This window comes from Musa acuminata, chromosome BXJ1-9 (assembly GCF_036884655.1).
Source record: "Musa acuminata AAA Group cultivar baxijiao chromosome BXJ1-9, Cavendish_Baxijiao_AAA, whole genome shotgun sequence".
NCBI classification, from domain to species: Eukaryota; Viridiplantae; Streptophyta; class Magnoliopsida; order Zingiberales; family Musaceae; genus Musa; species Musa acuminata.
This window is the reverse complement of record NC_088335.1, coordinates 16,435,545-16,452,215: the sequence shown is the minus strand read 5'-3', so window position 1 is coordinate 16,452,215 and position 16,671 is coordinate 16,435,545. Positions and strand designations below refer to the sequence as shown.

The 16,671-nt window shown below is 35.9% G+C and overlaps 1 protein-coding gene across 3 annotated transcripts; it reads right to left on the bottom strand.

The window, feature by feature from the left end:
* Positions 1–183: 183 nt before the first annotated feature.
* Positions 184–15,953, bottom strand: LOC103973572 (uncharacterized). Of its 3 annotated transcripts, none has more exons than XR_670837.3 (9): positions 15,462–15,953; positions 14,225–14,944; positions 13,045–13,140; positions 12,886–12,969; positions 1,892–2,126; positions 1,640–1,800; positions 805–1,086; positions 542–717; positions 184–458 (listed from the first exon to the last, which is right to left on the bottom strand). XR_670837.3 is itself a non-coding variant. In XM_009388179.3 (8 exons), the coding sequence occupies exons 1-8, from the start codon at positions 15,843–15,845 to the stop codon at positions 661–663; spliced, it is 2,019 nt and encodes a 672-aa protein (XP_009386454.2). In that variant the 5' UTR covers positions 15,846–15,953; the 3' UTR covers positions 499–660. The 3 variants fall into 3 exon arrangements, 1 of the variants encoding a protein (XP_009386454.2); XR_001976494.2 differs by having other exon boundaries at positions 1,892–2,072; XM_009388179.3 differs by lacking the exon at positions 184–458 and having other exon boundaries at positions 499–717.
* Between the last annotated feature and the right edge of the window lie 718 nt (positions 15,954–16,671).

Below are 16,671 nucleotides of genomic sequence, written 5' to 3'. Positions count from 1 at the left end.
TTACAACATGCATGATTGTTTTCGCTAGTAAAATAAAGATGTTATCCAAAATTGATTGCTCGAACTGATACACAACAACATGCTACGGCATCGGATGCAAATAAGATAGCAGCAGCGTTCGATTCCTAAGGCTTTGGTTGTGGTGAAATGATCTCAACATGTTTGACCATAACAATGTGCACGGACTGAACAATATATCTATTCGAACTAACCAACAGTTACATTCATTCAAAAAAAATCCTCAAAATTCATTCGGAAAAAAGTGCTTTGCCACAAATGTTACATATCTCAACCATATTATCGTACACAAGGATGACAAGTGATGACTAAGTGCATTTCAAATGAGGATAGCATCATAAAAAAGAGAAAAAGAAATCCACCAACATTTCCATGACTGGTTCAGAGCGAGCAGTCGATCCCCAGTAAAGATGTGGCACATCGGGATACGCCTTTCTCACCTGCCAAAGAAGAGTAACTAGGTATATTGTCAACTAGAGCTTTACAAATCAGGTATCGATAGGATTTAGTGGAAGAGCATTACCCTTCTGAAAAGACGTTTTTACATGCAAGACTTTGGTAGGGGATCATTTAACATATTATAATGTGTCCCTCCTAATGAAAAATACAAGAATGGTACAATTTCTCAAGCAGAAAAACTGATTAAGCCTGAGCAGTCTCCAGCTCCATACACTGCTCGAGAATCATTCTCACGCGAAGCTGCAATTAAGGCTTTCTAAGTTAAAAGTCTTTAACTAAGTAATTCCTTTGTGATCATATATCTACATGAACATTTAAATTTTATACCTTGCAATCCAAACAGGGATCATTAAGCATAGATTTTAGCTGAAGAACAATCCCTGCATCTTGGAGTCTCGCTACCCTTCGGGATGATCCAACACTGGCTGGATCTGTCAGATTGACGAAGCACCATAGAGAAGCCACACGTAGCAAAATATCCTTGCTCTGCAAGAACTTGATCATAAATGAGGGGATGCAACTATCTGTGTGTGGGGGAACAAGATAATTCATAACCGTATCTTTATCAGACTCACTCCCAGCTGCAATATTGCTGAGCACAAACATTCCCTGAAAGATATACCATAGAGATTATAAGCATCTTAATTTCTACTTGGATCATCTATTTCAAAAATAATCCATTAAGGTTATCCACAAAACCAAAAAATGCCCAAGTTTTTAGAAAGCTCTAGAAATCAAATTTTATTATTTATTTGTATAAATCTTTTTTTTCAATTTTTTTCTAGTGTTTTACTCTTTGTAACCTGAGGTAGCTACTGATATCCAAATTTGATTGGCATCACAAGACTGAAACAATAAGCAAGTTTTCAATCCTGACACTGGTATTTTAGTATCCAATATTTTATGCACCACTGTCCTGGAAAAATATCTATAAAGAATGCCCTTTTTTTGTTATTTGCTAACAGCTTCTAGCAGGTGAGAATATATTCGATCTTGAGCTAGAAGATTCCCATTTCATTGGTAATGTTTTGTGACTTATATCCAAGCAGATCCTTTTGAGTCAATTAGTAGAAATAAGAAGCGACGAAGAACAGCAAGATATCAACTAAAAAAAAAATTTATATCTAAAAGTACAAAATGATGGCACAGATTAAATACCAACCTGAATGCATACACCTATGGATGATGCATTCTGCAATTGTCTCATAACAGCATCTAGAATAATACTGTCTTCTGCAAGTACATGCTTGACAGATTGACTACATCCATCAACAAGATCACTTGTGAGTGCCAAGGCTTGCTCTTGGATAGAACATTCAGAATCTGCAACATAATACATTTCCGGTCGATTACGCTAACGATCAGTGGATAGAACATTCAGAATGCTGTAAGATGTAATGAGTTTTGTGATTACCATATATCAGGCTAGCGAGAGTACATAATGTTAGCTCCTTAAGTATAAATTCTTTATCTGTTATGTCTGCAAGGAACATCAGATTCCTCAAAGCCAACACAGATTTTGATCGGAGCGCTGAATCCATTGACTTTGATAGTTGAACAAGTTGTGAGACACCTCCACATTTGATTAATACAGACTTTCGAGTTGCACAGTTAATAACAATGTTACAAAGAGCACCAAGCGCAGCAATCTACGAAAAAGAAAAAGAACAATCCATTTGTACAACTGGGCTGTTTTAAATCTACTATGAATTTCAAAAAGATGTTTTTTTTAACAGTCATTTATGTAATGTGAATTTAAATCTTAAACTTAATAAAATACTAGACATGCAATAAACAGATCATAGATATGTTCATTACAAAACCAACAGATAACTAGACTTAATAAATCATAATATAAGTAGAACAGATCCCATTAATGAATCAAACAGCAGTTAGCTCTTTTTTAACACAAATAAAAGTGGATGGCATTGACATTGAAAAGTTCACATTGTAGAAAGAACCTTTATCATTTCTACTAATGATAAATTAAGCAGTTGATCCCAAATTGTTGGGACCTTACAGCTTGCTGTTGTTGTTGTGATGATACATTAAGCTCTAGCACAACCTTATCAAAGAATGTAAAATAAGATAAAGATCCAGATATATTCCTACTCAAATTCAATTTTGTCAAAGGCGGTAAGGTTCCAAAATGCCCAAGTATGTCCCAAGGATTTGTGGATTTCTAGTATGTTCTAAGGATTTCATCATTAAATTCAAAAGCTTAATCATCAGGAATTGTTAGAGTATGAGTATGAACAGGTGCCCAACAGGTGGACCTAGGATTTGTTCAAAATGGGGCTTGAGGAGTAGGTAAAATTCCTTGATTTGAAGTGATAGTGGAGAATGAACATATTATCTTACCGACTCATCAATCTCCTCATTCATGGGTCATTTTTCAAGGTTTTTGAGAGCTCCTAGGAGTTGGGTCATCTAATCACATAATTGGCTTAATATTGTGTCATGATCTATTAATTTGGTCCTAGGGGTGTCTATCTTACTTTGTTGGGTTTGAAATTCATCAGGATTGTTTTGGTTTTCACCTCGCGAAGTTATGATTCTAATATTATCGACAAATTACCTTTTGGTAATGAGGTTGTTAACTGTTGCAATACACAAGGTAAAAATGCAATGATTCACGTGGTTCTCTTATTTTTTTATAATATTCAAGGTTTTAAATCTTAATGGTACTATAGTTGTTGTCAAAAGGGAGAGAGGGGGATAAATAGAAAAAAAGGAGAAAATGCAAGGGAGAAGCGATAAAAACCACAACCTGATGAAATATACAATTTTTCTTTCTAACAAAAATATTAGAGAAGTTCTCAAAATTATTGAGCACCGAGAGCTAAGTGGTCCACCAATTTTGTAGGGATAGTTGCCCCAAAGTCCAACTCCACATGCAAGGGGTTGGCATTTGAAGCACAAGGATCCTTAACTATTGACTAAAGCTATTGCTGTTAGTTCGGACCTAATAGGGTACAAGGAAGGTTCTTGATGGCTCTGATACCAAACTAATGTAGAATAGAGTAAGGAAGTAAAGAGAGAGAGGAGAAGAGAAAGAAAAAGAAGTGTGAGACAAGAAAGGAGAGTAAAACACTAAAAGAAAGAAATACAATTCTTTTCATTCAAATGCAATTCATTTCATTCAAATCTGAAGTGCTTCATCCATTAACAAGCTCCACTATTTATAAGGGTTTAGAAGCCTTGTTATAATCAATGAAGGCGATGATTCCCAAAAAAGTAATATCTTACGAAACTTGTATGCCTTTTAAAAATCCAAAATGTGACTTCTAGAATACCTAAATAGTAAATGAGTGCACTTAGTACAAAAATTATTAATAGGTTAGCGCTTAGAAAGACCAAAAGACTTTTCAATTTTTCACACAACTCTTAGAATTTCTAGACCAACTAATTAATAACTTTTTACTGATTTCTTTGCTTAGAATAAACTTTTCTAGAATCCTTTGTAAAGCTAGATGGTTCTTTATCATCGAGACTCTTTGTTAATTGAGCCAAACAATTTGTTCAATCAAATTCAAATCAACCTAGATTTGGTCCAGGACTAAACTTAATATACTTAGGCTTAGGCTGAGCCAGACGAGTGCTAAGGCCACCTAGTGCGCAGGCACTTGCCTACGAATGGCCTAAGCCCGATCGCTTGCCCGAACTAGTTACTAGACACTCGGGCATCACTTCGCCTTGCCCGAGAGCCTAGGTGAGTGCTCGAGCACCCGATGACTTCATTGCTCAAATCTCATATTTTTTATAGAAAAAGAACCCATATATTTGCAAATTTTATAAGCATTGTGTACAATATGCAGCATAATGTGACAACTACATGTTAACAAATGGTCAAAAGACAACAATTTTAAAGGTATGCAAGATCTAGAAGATATTAACACTAGTTTTTTATAGAATAATATGCATGCTATTGATTGTTTATGTAACACTCCAATTTAGTATGACATCGAAAGTAAGAAAAGCCTAAGATTGACTTATAAGGATATGATGTAATACTATTAACTTGTACTTAAACATTTTAAGCTACTAGTTTAGGCTCAACGAAGGTAATGAATCAGTTATCCCATCAAATCCGGTGATAACAATTGAGCCTACTTATCATTGGACAGGGTGATTGGCTAAAGTAGGAAAGGGTTACCCTACTATCACCAACAAGTCTATACATAATGTGTTCAATGCAATGTTTTTGTGTCATTGTTTTTTAGTTTTATTCATGCTTTGCACAGCATGTAGAAGATTTGCAGTAGGCTCGACAACTCCATTTTAGTCAGCTTTTGTGGTCTTTTCTAATCTGTACACGCAAGTTGTGTGCGGTTGTCACATAGAGGCAAAATTGCCTGAAAACAAACCATCCAAATAGCCATTTTGGGTGATTTCTAGGTGTGCAAAGCAGTGCAAAATGTCAGCCAGTTCAACACCGTAGAGCTACTCGGGTGGCATAAGGCTTGGTGAGCCTTTAAGATATTATCTAAAGCTAGTTTGGTGCCTTATTCCATAGCAGTATCATGTGGACACTTATAGGGACTTTAGGACATAGTGGACCACCTTGGATGCTTTCTTTGCGATGTTTAGAGCTTGTGAAAACTATCTTTCTATTTCACATGCCTATCAAGTATTTGCTGAAATGTCTGCTCGTGGAATCCCGAGATAAGAGCTTCCTCTAGCACATCTTCTCTCTTGCAAGTCCTTAGGGAACCCTAAGAGGTTATGGAGAGACTGACCCCTTACAGACGGACATGCAAGAGTGTCGCACGACTTAAGCAAAACCAACTAAATCCATGACATTATGTTAGAAGGCACATCATGATGTAAAGCCACTACTAGACTATACCTTTCATGCACCATGCCAGGGTCTGATTCTGGATTATATTGAGACAAGGATGTCCATCAAGTGAGAAGATTATAACACCCTAGTTTACTCTTGTTAAATCCTGAATTTTGATAATGAAATCAATTAATAAGTTTATGGACTAATATGCTTTCAAGATAAGTGACGCAAGAAATACATCGATCAAGGACTCGAACCATCAAAGGGTAAATTGTCAAAGTAGGAGAATCAAACATTGTGCCGGGAAAAGTATCATGTCGAAAATTGGATGTCGAGTCGAAGGATTGGTTGTCGTGCCAAATATTGGACTTCATACTACAAGGTCGAGCATCGTGCCAAAAGGATCGGGTATTGCACCAAAGATCGGATATCATGGAAAAGTTGATTTGCCGATAGATCGGGCGATACGTCGAAGCAAAGGACGATGTGCCGAAGGTTCGAACGAAGCGCCGAAAGATCGAACGATATGTCATAATGGCATACAACATGCTGAAAAGCTTCGTAATTGTGTCAGATATGTTGTTGAATTATTAAAGTATTGTCTGAGGTCTTTCTGGATAAAAATAAGTTAGTATTGGGCCGAAACCATGCCAACTTGTTGAGAAAGCCAATAGGCTTGGACTCGAGCCGAATTAGGCCCGTTAGAAGGCCAAATAGTGGCCTTAAGCAGGCTTGGGCAGTGGTACCATCAGGCCCAAGCAATTGCCTGAGTCAACCGATAAGCACAAATAGTGCATGTCAGCGCTGCCGACGGTGGTACCGCCCATAATTCAAAAATTCTGATGGTAGTACCGCCCAAAAGTCCAAAATTGTGGCTCAAAAGTTGCGATGGTAGCACTGCCAGGTATCAATGGTAGTACCACCCGTACCCCAAAATTTTCGAGGATTTAAAATTTTTGCCTCCATTTCAAAGCCTTTTGGGGCCTATAAATACCCCACTAAGGCTTGGATGATAGAGCATCAAGTTCTGAATTTGTGAACGGTTATAGCTCTCTCTTTGAATAATGTTTGAGTCTCTTCCTCCTTGAGTTTAGAGGTGATTCTAAGTTATCGAAGGTGAAGTCTCTTATAAAAGAGTGAGTGTGGAGGTTCTCTCCTAAGCCTGCTAAAAGGAGAAGAGTTGTAACAAGGGTAGTTGATATTCGCCCGTTGGAAAGAAGATCGGTAGTAAAAGCTAACGGCCTCAAGGGAAGAGGAAACGAGAGTGGATGTACGTCGGGAAGACCAAACCACTATAAATCGGTTTACATTCTTTCTCTTGCTTTTGATTTATTGTTGCTTACTCATTTACTTTACTCGCAACCCTTACTCGCACTTTTTGTTAATCGCATTTTCAATATGGATTTATCGATCGAACTTTAAAATCGGATAAAATTTTTTATAGCACTAATTCAACCCCCCTCTTAGTGCCATTACGATCCTAACAATTGGTATCAGAGCTCGATTCTCTCAGTTGGATTAACACCCAAGAGAGATCGAATGACTTTTTCAAGCAATCAAGAGGGTCATTTCATCACTCTTCCTCCTATGTTTGATGGGACGGACTATACTTATCATAAAACTAGAATAAGAATTTTTCTCTTTTTTATGGGTTTCGATTTATGGAACGTCATCGAGTTTGGCTTTCAAAAATCTTTTAAACCAATAAATGAATGGAATGAATTTGAAAAGAGAACGTTTTCCTTAAATGTTAAAGCTATGAATACTTTATTTTGTGCTTTAGACAAAAATGAGTTCAATTGAGTTTCTACTTGTGACACCACACATGATATTTAGCACACACTCGAAGTTACTCACGAAAGCACAAATAGAGTAAAAGAATCTAAAATTAATCTTTTGGTTCATAGTTATGAATTATTTAAAATGAAGCCAAGCAAATCCATTAGTGACATGTACACCCGTTTTACGGATATTGTCAATGGGTTAAAAGTTCTTGGTAAAAATTATACTAATCTTGAATTGGTGAGTAAAATTTTAAGATCTCTACCTAAGAGCTAGGATTTAAAGGTAACGGCAATACAAGAAACTAAAGACTTGAACAACTTTCCTCTTACAGAACTCATAGAATCTTTAATGACCTATGAAATGACTTGTAAAGTACATGATGAAGAAGAGGAAAACCTTCCAAAAAAGGAAGGATATTGTCCTTAAAACCATAGAAAACTACTCGAACGAAAGCTCAAGTGATAATGATGATGACATAACACTCCTTACAAAAAGATCCAAAAAGTTCATAAGGAGAAACAAGACAAATCCTTCAAGACGAGAAGGTAAGAATAAACGTGAACCCAAGAAAGATACAGTCATATGCTATGAGTGCAAAAGGCCAGGACACTTCAAAAATGAGTGTCCACAACTAAAAAAGAAATCGTCAAACCAAAAGAAGAAAAGAACACTCAAAGCAACGTGGAATGAATCAAGTGACTCAGAGGTTGAAGAGCAAATTAATGACGAAGAAGTGACAAACCATGCCATAATGGCCTTCAACGATGAGGTAATTGACTCTTCTGAAACATCTTTATCATATGATAATTACTTGATGCATTTCATGATTTATATAATGAACTTAAAAAGATAGGTAAAAAATTTAATTTGTTAAAAAAGAATCATACCTCTCTCACTAATAAATTTGATAAATTGAAAAATAAGTATAGCAACTATATATCAACATATTGCACTAAATATGAAGAGTTAAATTCACTTAAAAAGAAAAATATGTTATTATAACAAACATTAAAAAAATTTAAAATTAGAAATAAGTCACTGAACATTATTCTTGCTAACCAAGGCTGTGTATCAAGAAAAGAAGGAATTGGTTTCGTGAGCAGTAACACTCATCAAAAGCCAACAAAATTTGTAAAAGAACCCACACTACATATTCCTCCTAAAGTTAAATGTAATTTTTTAAAAAATTTGGTTATTATGCTTACACATGTTCTCTTAAAAAATATAATTCTCATAAATTAAGTTGGGTTCCTAATGGAACTATAAGTGATTTGATGCCAAAAGTCAAGAAAAGTAGATCTAACCATGAAGGACCCATAGTTAAATGGGTACCCAAAGCAAACCCCTTTTTCTTGTAGGTATGTCTCCAAATAAGAGCTAAGAGAAAAAGACAATATCTTGATAGTGGATGCTCAAGACACATGATCAAAGATCAAACACACTTCTCAAAGTTCACCAACTGAGACAAAGGATAAGTTACCTTCGGAGACAACAAGGAAAAATCATTGACATTAGAAATATTGGTAACAAATCATATCTCTTGATTGAAGAAGTGCTTTTAGTATATGGTTTGAAACATAACTTAATAAGCATTAGTCAACTTTGTGATAAGGAATATAATGTTAAATTTGAATCTCATGCTTACATCATAGAAATACCATATAAAAATAAATCTATGATTGCTTTAAGAAGTGATAATGTTTAAACTATTGATCTTGATGATTTTTGTTATGAAACTTGTTTTTCGATTTTAAATGATAATGCATGGCTTTGACATAGAAAACTAGGCATATGCTAGTATAAAATTAATATCACAAATTAGAACTGAAGAACTTGTAAGAGAAATGCCTAAAATTAAATTTATCAAAGATAAAATTTGTGATGCGTGTCAATTGGGAAAACAAATAAAGAGTAGCTTCAAACCTAAAAACCAAGTACCTCTCGACCATTACAACTAATTCACATGGATTTATTTGGACTTATTGATATCATAAGCCTAGGAGATAGCAAATACGTTTTTGTGATTGTTGATGATTATAATAGATATACTTGGACATACTTCTTAGCACATAAAAATGATTGTTTTAAATATTTTATCAAATTTTGTAAACAAGCTCAAAATGAATAAGATTTTATGATTTCTTTTATTCGTAAAGATCATAGTGATGAATTTAAAAGTCATTATTTTTATAAATTTTATGATTTGAATGGGTGTGACCATAATTTCTCCACTCCAAGAAATCTACAACAAAATAAAGTTGTTGAGAGAAAGAATAGAAGCTTACAAGAGATGACAAGAATCATGCTTAATGAACATAGCCTACCCAAATACTTTTGGGCCGAAGCCGTTAACACGACATACTATGTCATGAACAGGGTTCTTATAAAACCTTAACTATCTAAAACTCCCTATGAGTTATGGAACAATAAAAGACTCAATATTTCATATTTCAGATTTTTGAATACAAATGTTTTATTTTAAATGAAAATGATACCTTAGGAAAATTTGATGTAAAACCCAATAAAGGTATTTTTCTTGGATATTCCTCTATCTTTAAATCTTATCGAGTTTCCAATAAGAGATCCTCAATTATTAAGGAATCTATTCATGTTGTTTTTAATGAATCTCTTGAAGTTCAAAAAAAATGATTTTGATGATGATTTTAAATTTGATAAATTGAATTTGAATGAGAATTCTCCTCTCCAAAACAACTTGATCCATCTACTTCTAAAGAAACCTTATCCAAAGAATGGAAGTATATAGATGCATATCCTAAGGAGCTAATTATTGGAGATACATCAAAAGATATTCAAACTTGTTCTTCGTTAAAAAATATTTATGTAAATGCTGTTTTTTTATCTCAAATTAAGCCTAAATGCATTGATGATGCTCTAAAAGATAACTCATGAGTCTCGACAATGCATAAAGAATTAAATCAATTTGAAAAAAAAAGAAGTTTGGACGCTTATTACTAGACCTAGTGATCATCTCGTGATTGACATTAAATGAAATTTTAGGAATAAGCAAGATGAACAAGGTGTCGTGATTTGAAATAAGGTTACATTAGTGGCCAAAGGTTTCAACCAAGAAGAAGGTATAGATTATGAATAAACCTTCGCTCCTATGGTTAAACTTGAAGCCATAAGGATACTCCTTGCCCATACATGTTTTAAAATTTTTAAATTATTTCAAATGGACATCAAAAGTATTTTCTTAATGGTTTTATTTTCAAAGAAATTTTTGTTGAGCAAGCACGTGGATTTGAAGATAATCTTTTTCCAAACTATGTTTATAAATTATCTAAAGCTCTTTATAGGTTGAAGCAAGCCTCTAGAGCTTGGTATAAGAAACTTAACTCCTTTCTTATTCAAAATAATTTTTCAAATGACAAGGTCGGTACCACACTATTTATTAAACATTTCAAAAATAATTTTCTTATTGTTCAAATTTATATTGATGATATTATTTTTGGTTCTACAAATGAATCTTTATATGAATTGCTTGCTAAGAATATGAGCCAATATAAAATGAGTTTGAAAGGTGAATTGACATTTTTCTTAGGATTACAAATTAAACAACTAAATGATAAAATTTTCATTAGTCAAACCAAGTATACTTTAGATCTATTAAAACAGTTTCACATGGATAGTGTTAAGGTTATTAACACACCAATAAGTACTTCTACTAAATTAGATGTGGACAATAAAGGAGAATACTTTGATCAAAAGACTTACAGAGATATGATAGGAAGTTTATTATACCTTACTGTAACTAGACCTGATATATTGTTTAGTGTTGGATTTTGTGCAAGATTCCAGTCCAATCCCAAACAATCTCATTATAAAGCAGTTAAAAGAATCTTGGATACCTAAAAGGAACTCCTTAATCTAGGGTTATGGTATCCTAAATCTAAATATTTTGATTTGATTGCTAATACTAATGTTGACTTTATAGGACGTAGAATAGATAAAAAAAGTATCTCTGGAACTTGTCAGTTCCTAGGTCATGCACTTGTTTCTTAGTCTTCCAAGAAACAAAACTCTATCGTATTATCCACAGCCAAAGTTGAATATGTTGCGGCAGGTGCATGTTATGCGCAGGTAATTTGGATGAAAAACACTTCAGAAAATTATAGACTTTCCCTGAAAAACATTCCTATAAAGTGTGACAATATTAGTGCAATTTGCTTATCAAAGAATCCTATTCAACATTCACAAACCGAGCATATTGATATTAGACATCATTTTATTAGGGATTATATAAGTAATCATAAGCCTATAAAAAGGAGAGTGTGGATATTCTCTCCTAAGCCTATTAAAAGGAGAAGAGTTGTAACAAGGGTAGTTGATATTCGTCCGTAGGAAAGAAGATCGGTAGTGAAAGCTAATGGCCTCAAGGGAAGAGAAATCGGGAGTGGGCATAGGTCGGGAAGATTGAACCACTATAAATCGATTTGCATTCCTTCTCTTACTTTTGATTTGTTATTGCTTACTCATTTACTTTACTCGTAACCCTTACTCGTACTTTTTATTAATCGCATTTCTGTTACGGATTTATCGATCAAATTTTAAAATCGGATAAAATTTTCTATAGCACTAATTCATCCCCCCCTCCCCCCCCCCCCTTTCCGTCTTAGTGTCAGTACGATTCTAACAAATCTCACATCGAAAGTGGACTAAGATCAAAATTGACTTTTAAGAGTTTGATTGGCTTAAACAATTTGGGTCAGTGGTTCAAACACGATGAAGTTAACAGGTCAGTTATTCTATTAGGTCGAGTCATGATTGTTTCAATGCCAAGTGATTGTGTAGTCTGCAAAGATTTACAATCAATGTCCACAAAACCATCAAAAGTTGTCTTTACATCTACTGCTACCACTAACAGACGAGCACCACAAGACTTGCTATTATCTCTGCCAACCGAATAAGGAAACAAAAAAAAAGACCTATTAGCATCACAAGATTAGAGGAAGAAAAAAAAGATTTATGGGTAGGCTAGAGATTTTTCTTTTTATCTTTTTATGTGTGTTTGTAATATATCACCTTAGTTGAGGCAAGTGCAATCGTTCATTCATTTTTCTTTAAACACGAGTCCAATAAGAATAAAATTAATTAGTTCTTGTACAAGCAACACCCTACTTTAGAATCGTGCACCATCCGATGACGATGAAGCATCCCTTATTGTTTCTCTTTTTTGCTTTATTTTATCTCAATGAACCCTCTCTTCCAATGTCTCTCTTTTACTTTATTTCATCTTGGTTAGCACTCCCATCCTATTTCTCTCTTTTATTTTCTTTTGTCTTAATGAACCAATAAGGTTAGCACAATGGTAAGTTTGTTCATTTGTAACCCAGGACCTAGGTTCAAGTCTCGAAAACAACCTCTTTAAATATTTAAAGGCAAGGATTTTTACATTGACCTTCCCTAGACCCCACATTGGCGAGAGACTCATATGATGGGTCCACCCTTTTTTATTTTCTTTCGTATTAATGAACCTTCTTTTCTTATTTATTCCTTTTACATTCTTTTGTCTCATCTCATTCTTATCATAATTTTCTTAGAATTTTACGTATTACTTGTCATAATCTTCATGACCATCACATATTTGCATACAAGTCCCTAAAATCTGAAATAATAATGCTAATCCTTATCTAAATTTAACAAGTTATGCATTGATGAAAATTAACTGCCTAAGGTTATAATGGCCATTTATGTTCAATACAGTGAACCTTATGAAAGGTTATATTTTAGAAGATTTTGGTATAATAAACATAAAAAACCTATAGACTTACTTGGAAATAAAAAATTAAATTTAGTCCCTATGTGGGCATATTCACCTGCACAGATGTTGATGGATCATGCGAAAGCTGGACCAAACGAACAATAAATGCCTCACTGGAAAGACATCCTGCACTTAGGTTCTGTAAACAACCAGACCTGTCAATAAAACCATAAAATGTTTAAATGGAAATATATATATTTTAAAGATTCAGAACCTTCAGAGACCGAGTGATGTTCCTTATACAATCACATGCGGCAACACGAACATCCATACAATCATGTTTCAGTGCATCAACAATTAAATTCAGCACCTGCATAGACATATCAAGGCAGAGTTGTAAAATCCGTGATATAATATTTCTCTTACAACATCAAGTAACGTAGAGTTTTGAAAATTTTTCTCTAGTATTGCACCACTTACTCTCATAGAATGTAAGAACATGGAATAAGGTATAGTGAACTAGTGCAACTTGGAATAAGGAAAGGAAGGACAAGCTAGTGGCATGCGCAAGATTCATGAGTCAATCAAACAACTAGTCGAATAACGCTAACCAATAGACCTTCATAAGCAAGTGGATAGGGAAAAGCAAATCAGGTGGTTTAAAAAAACCCAATTATCCTGTAATTTAGTTAACAAGAAATTCAACTTCCATATATTTAAATTATTCTGTAGATACAAGAAGGATAAAAATTCACCATTGAATGGTTGATCCAGAGGCAGAGATGACCTATCTCCACAGCCATACAGAACATTTAGCCCATTTGACAGACAAAATGGACCAAGGATTAAGTTAAGATGCTGTTTCTATTTGAGAATATTAGCTGGTTCATACCACTCCATGGCAGAGGTGACAAAGCATGGATGCATGAAGCCATGGTTTTTGAAATCATCTCAATCAAACTCTGTTAGGCTGTATATTCACTGAAAACCAACTCATAGGTGCAGTCAAGCTCCATGGGCGCAGTCAAGCTCCATGGCTAGAAGAAAGCTAAAAAGTGAGAAAAGAATCTCAGAAGTAACAAATTGTGTTATAAGACAGTCGAATAACAAACAGATGTGAGCAGCATTTGATCAACTGGATAGAAGACATCCCATACAATCATTGCTCTACATGGAGAATGATAGACATTTGCTCAGTGAATGATGATTACAAAAACTGGTGATGAAAGCATGGGAGACCATTTGTGTGTTCTCTAGGGTATCTGTTCATAAGATACTCAAGATAGAAAAGCAAAACCTGAACCAGCAAATGATTTTTAGTCTAAAACCATTCACAACTATATGGTACACATAAATCTTGAATGTATTTGGATATTAGTGTGACAGAAGCTCATTAGACAAATATGTAATATTTATGTAGAAGCAGATCCTAAATTTCAGTGCAGGAAAAGAACCTGAGGTGACATAAGCTGACATCTGCACTTCTCTAACTTTGAACAAAGCTCAGCCAGAGCAAGCAATATTCCCTGGAGGCGCCTTGCCTGTACCGAGCTCATCTGCAGAATGCTGCAGAGCTTCTCAATAGCATTAACAGAAAGTGCCTGCTTATGTAACTCCTCATCATCTGCAATTAGAGTTTTCAATGAGAATGGAGCCTCATTTCCAACTCGACCAGGTTCTTCAAGAAGCTCAACTAATACTAACACTAACTTAGTTTTGATTTGTAACTCTTCCAAGTAACAAGGTGAGGCATGCCCAACAGCAATCAAACATTTACAGGCAAGTAATCTTGTATGAGGATACCGGTCCTGTATCAAGTTTGCCAATGCATTCAAAGCTTTGCCATTGCCAGTGCAAGAAAACCTAGAAGAAACTTCAGGGTTATTTTTTATAACTGCTGCTATAGATTCTAAACAACCATCCTTTTGGTTTGAAGATCCACCAAGTAGACTGACAAATCTGAGCAAGACCCCAGCATCACACAGTGCCTTCTGCTGTTCGTTTGTCTCACAAGAGTGTGCTATGATACTGGCAGCAAGTTCAGTAACATTTTCATTGTCACTGTCTAAGAGTGAAAGTATAAAATTCAAGTTCTTCTCTTGAAGAACATCATACTTTGGGGCAAGCTCAGATTGGAATATCATTTTAAGAGAACGAGCACCCGCATCCACTACCTGTAAAGAACAGACCCAATCATATGGTGGTAAGCAATTTGGATAAATAACTGAAATTTTGCTTCTCAAATCATAAACAGTTTCGAGGATAGCTTTCAGAATAACATCGGTAAGATTCTTTAAAGCTGTGATGCCAGGAATCCAAAATCATACATGAGCTCCAATTCTGTAGAGCGGTGGCATGGCCGCTAGTGATTGAATGAAGAAGTTGAAGCTGCCAATTTGATGGCAAGTAGGTGTGAACTATCAAAGCCCAACAGTGGTGAGACAAGCTCAACATATGGTTGTTCAGATTCAACAACCGATGGGGCACCTCGGAGGATTCCAAATTTTGGGTGAATTCCTGCTAAGATGACAGATTTCATCCATAGTTGTCTACATAGGCTTCAGGTAACCAAGTACGAACAGGTACCGTCAGGGCTTCGATGTCAAAAGTAGAAACGGAAGGGATTTTGTGACGCTCACAAGGTTGTGTGGCTAATAAGATTTGTGAATTGGTGGCCAATCCATTGTATACCTTCTCATCGTCGTGGGAAAGGATGCTGGTGAGGTGGGGCACAGCGCCTGCATCGAGGACGGCGCGAACCCCGTCCTCAACCCCACATGCGAAGCTGCCGATGGCGGCGGCGGCTTGAACGATAACGGCAGCATCACCGCCGCGGCTGATCCCGCCAGAGTCGGAGGAGGAGGAGGCGGCGGCGGCGGCGAGGACGGAGACAATCTTGGGGACGGCGCCGAGGTGGAGGTAGAGGAGCTTCTTGGTCTTGTTGCCGATGATCTGGTTCTTGACCTCGCGGAGGGCCTTGAGCAGCGCCTCCCCCTGCGCGGCGCCGGCGCCGGCGCCCACGCCCAGCCGAGCGGTCAGATCTTCCGGCCGGTTATTCGCCGCCGACGCAGGCATCTCCGGCGTCCGGAAGGGCAGTGGGGCGAGTGCTGGATGCGGCGAGGATTGGGGTAAAGCAATCCCTCCCGATGTGGGTGTGTGTTCGGGTGACGGTAACGACGGTGGTTTTAGTTTATATGTGGAAGAATATTCGATATCATTCCACACACTCAATTTTTAAAAATATGTTAAATATTTCTTTCTTTGAATTAACAGAAATTAAACTGTGTAATTTAACGTCACACACACTCAAGTAAAAATATGTGTGTGTGCGTGTGAGGATAAATTTGTTATTTCCAAGCATATAAAATAGTATTTATTTTCTGAATAATATCGAGTAAAATGCCTGCTAAGGGGCCACAGCCGACTCCAATTATAAGGTAGGCACAGGTACATAGTAAAATATGTTTTTATCTTTATGATAAGGTTTTGTTGGTGGGGCATGTGGGGCTTTTTTTCGTTTTAAGTATATTTATATCTGTCCAACCCACTTAAATCAGTTATATCAGTGGGATTGATCGAGTCAAATTTCTTTGAGAAATTGGAGTCCATCAGATGTAGGTATTCATTAATCGGATTGAGATAAAAACAACTACGTGTTCGAGTTGGATTCTATCTAGTCGGATTTAAAACCAGAACATATAATGGTTCTGATAAGATCCTAAAGTTTATCGTAGGCTATGATACCAAATGATAAGACCCTAAAGTCTTATCATGGAAGAAATAGGAGAAAAGTGAATGATAATGATCGCTTCGAGGGGATCGGCCCTCCTTGATCTCTTCGAGGGGATCGGCCCTCCTTGATCTCTTCGAGGGGATCGACCTCCTAGGGTTTGTCCAAAGA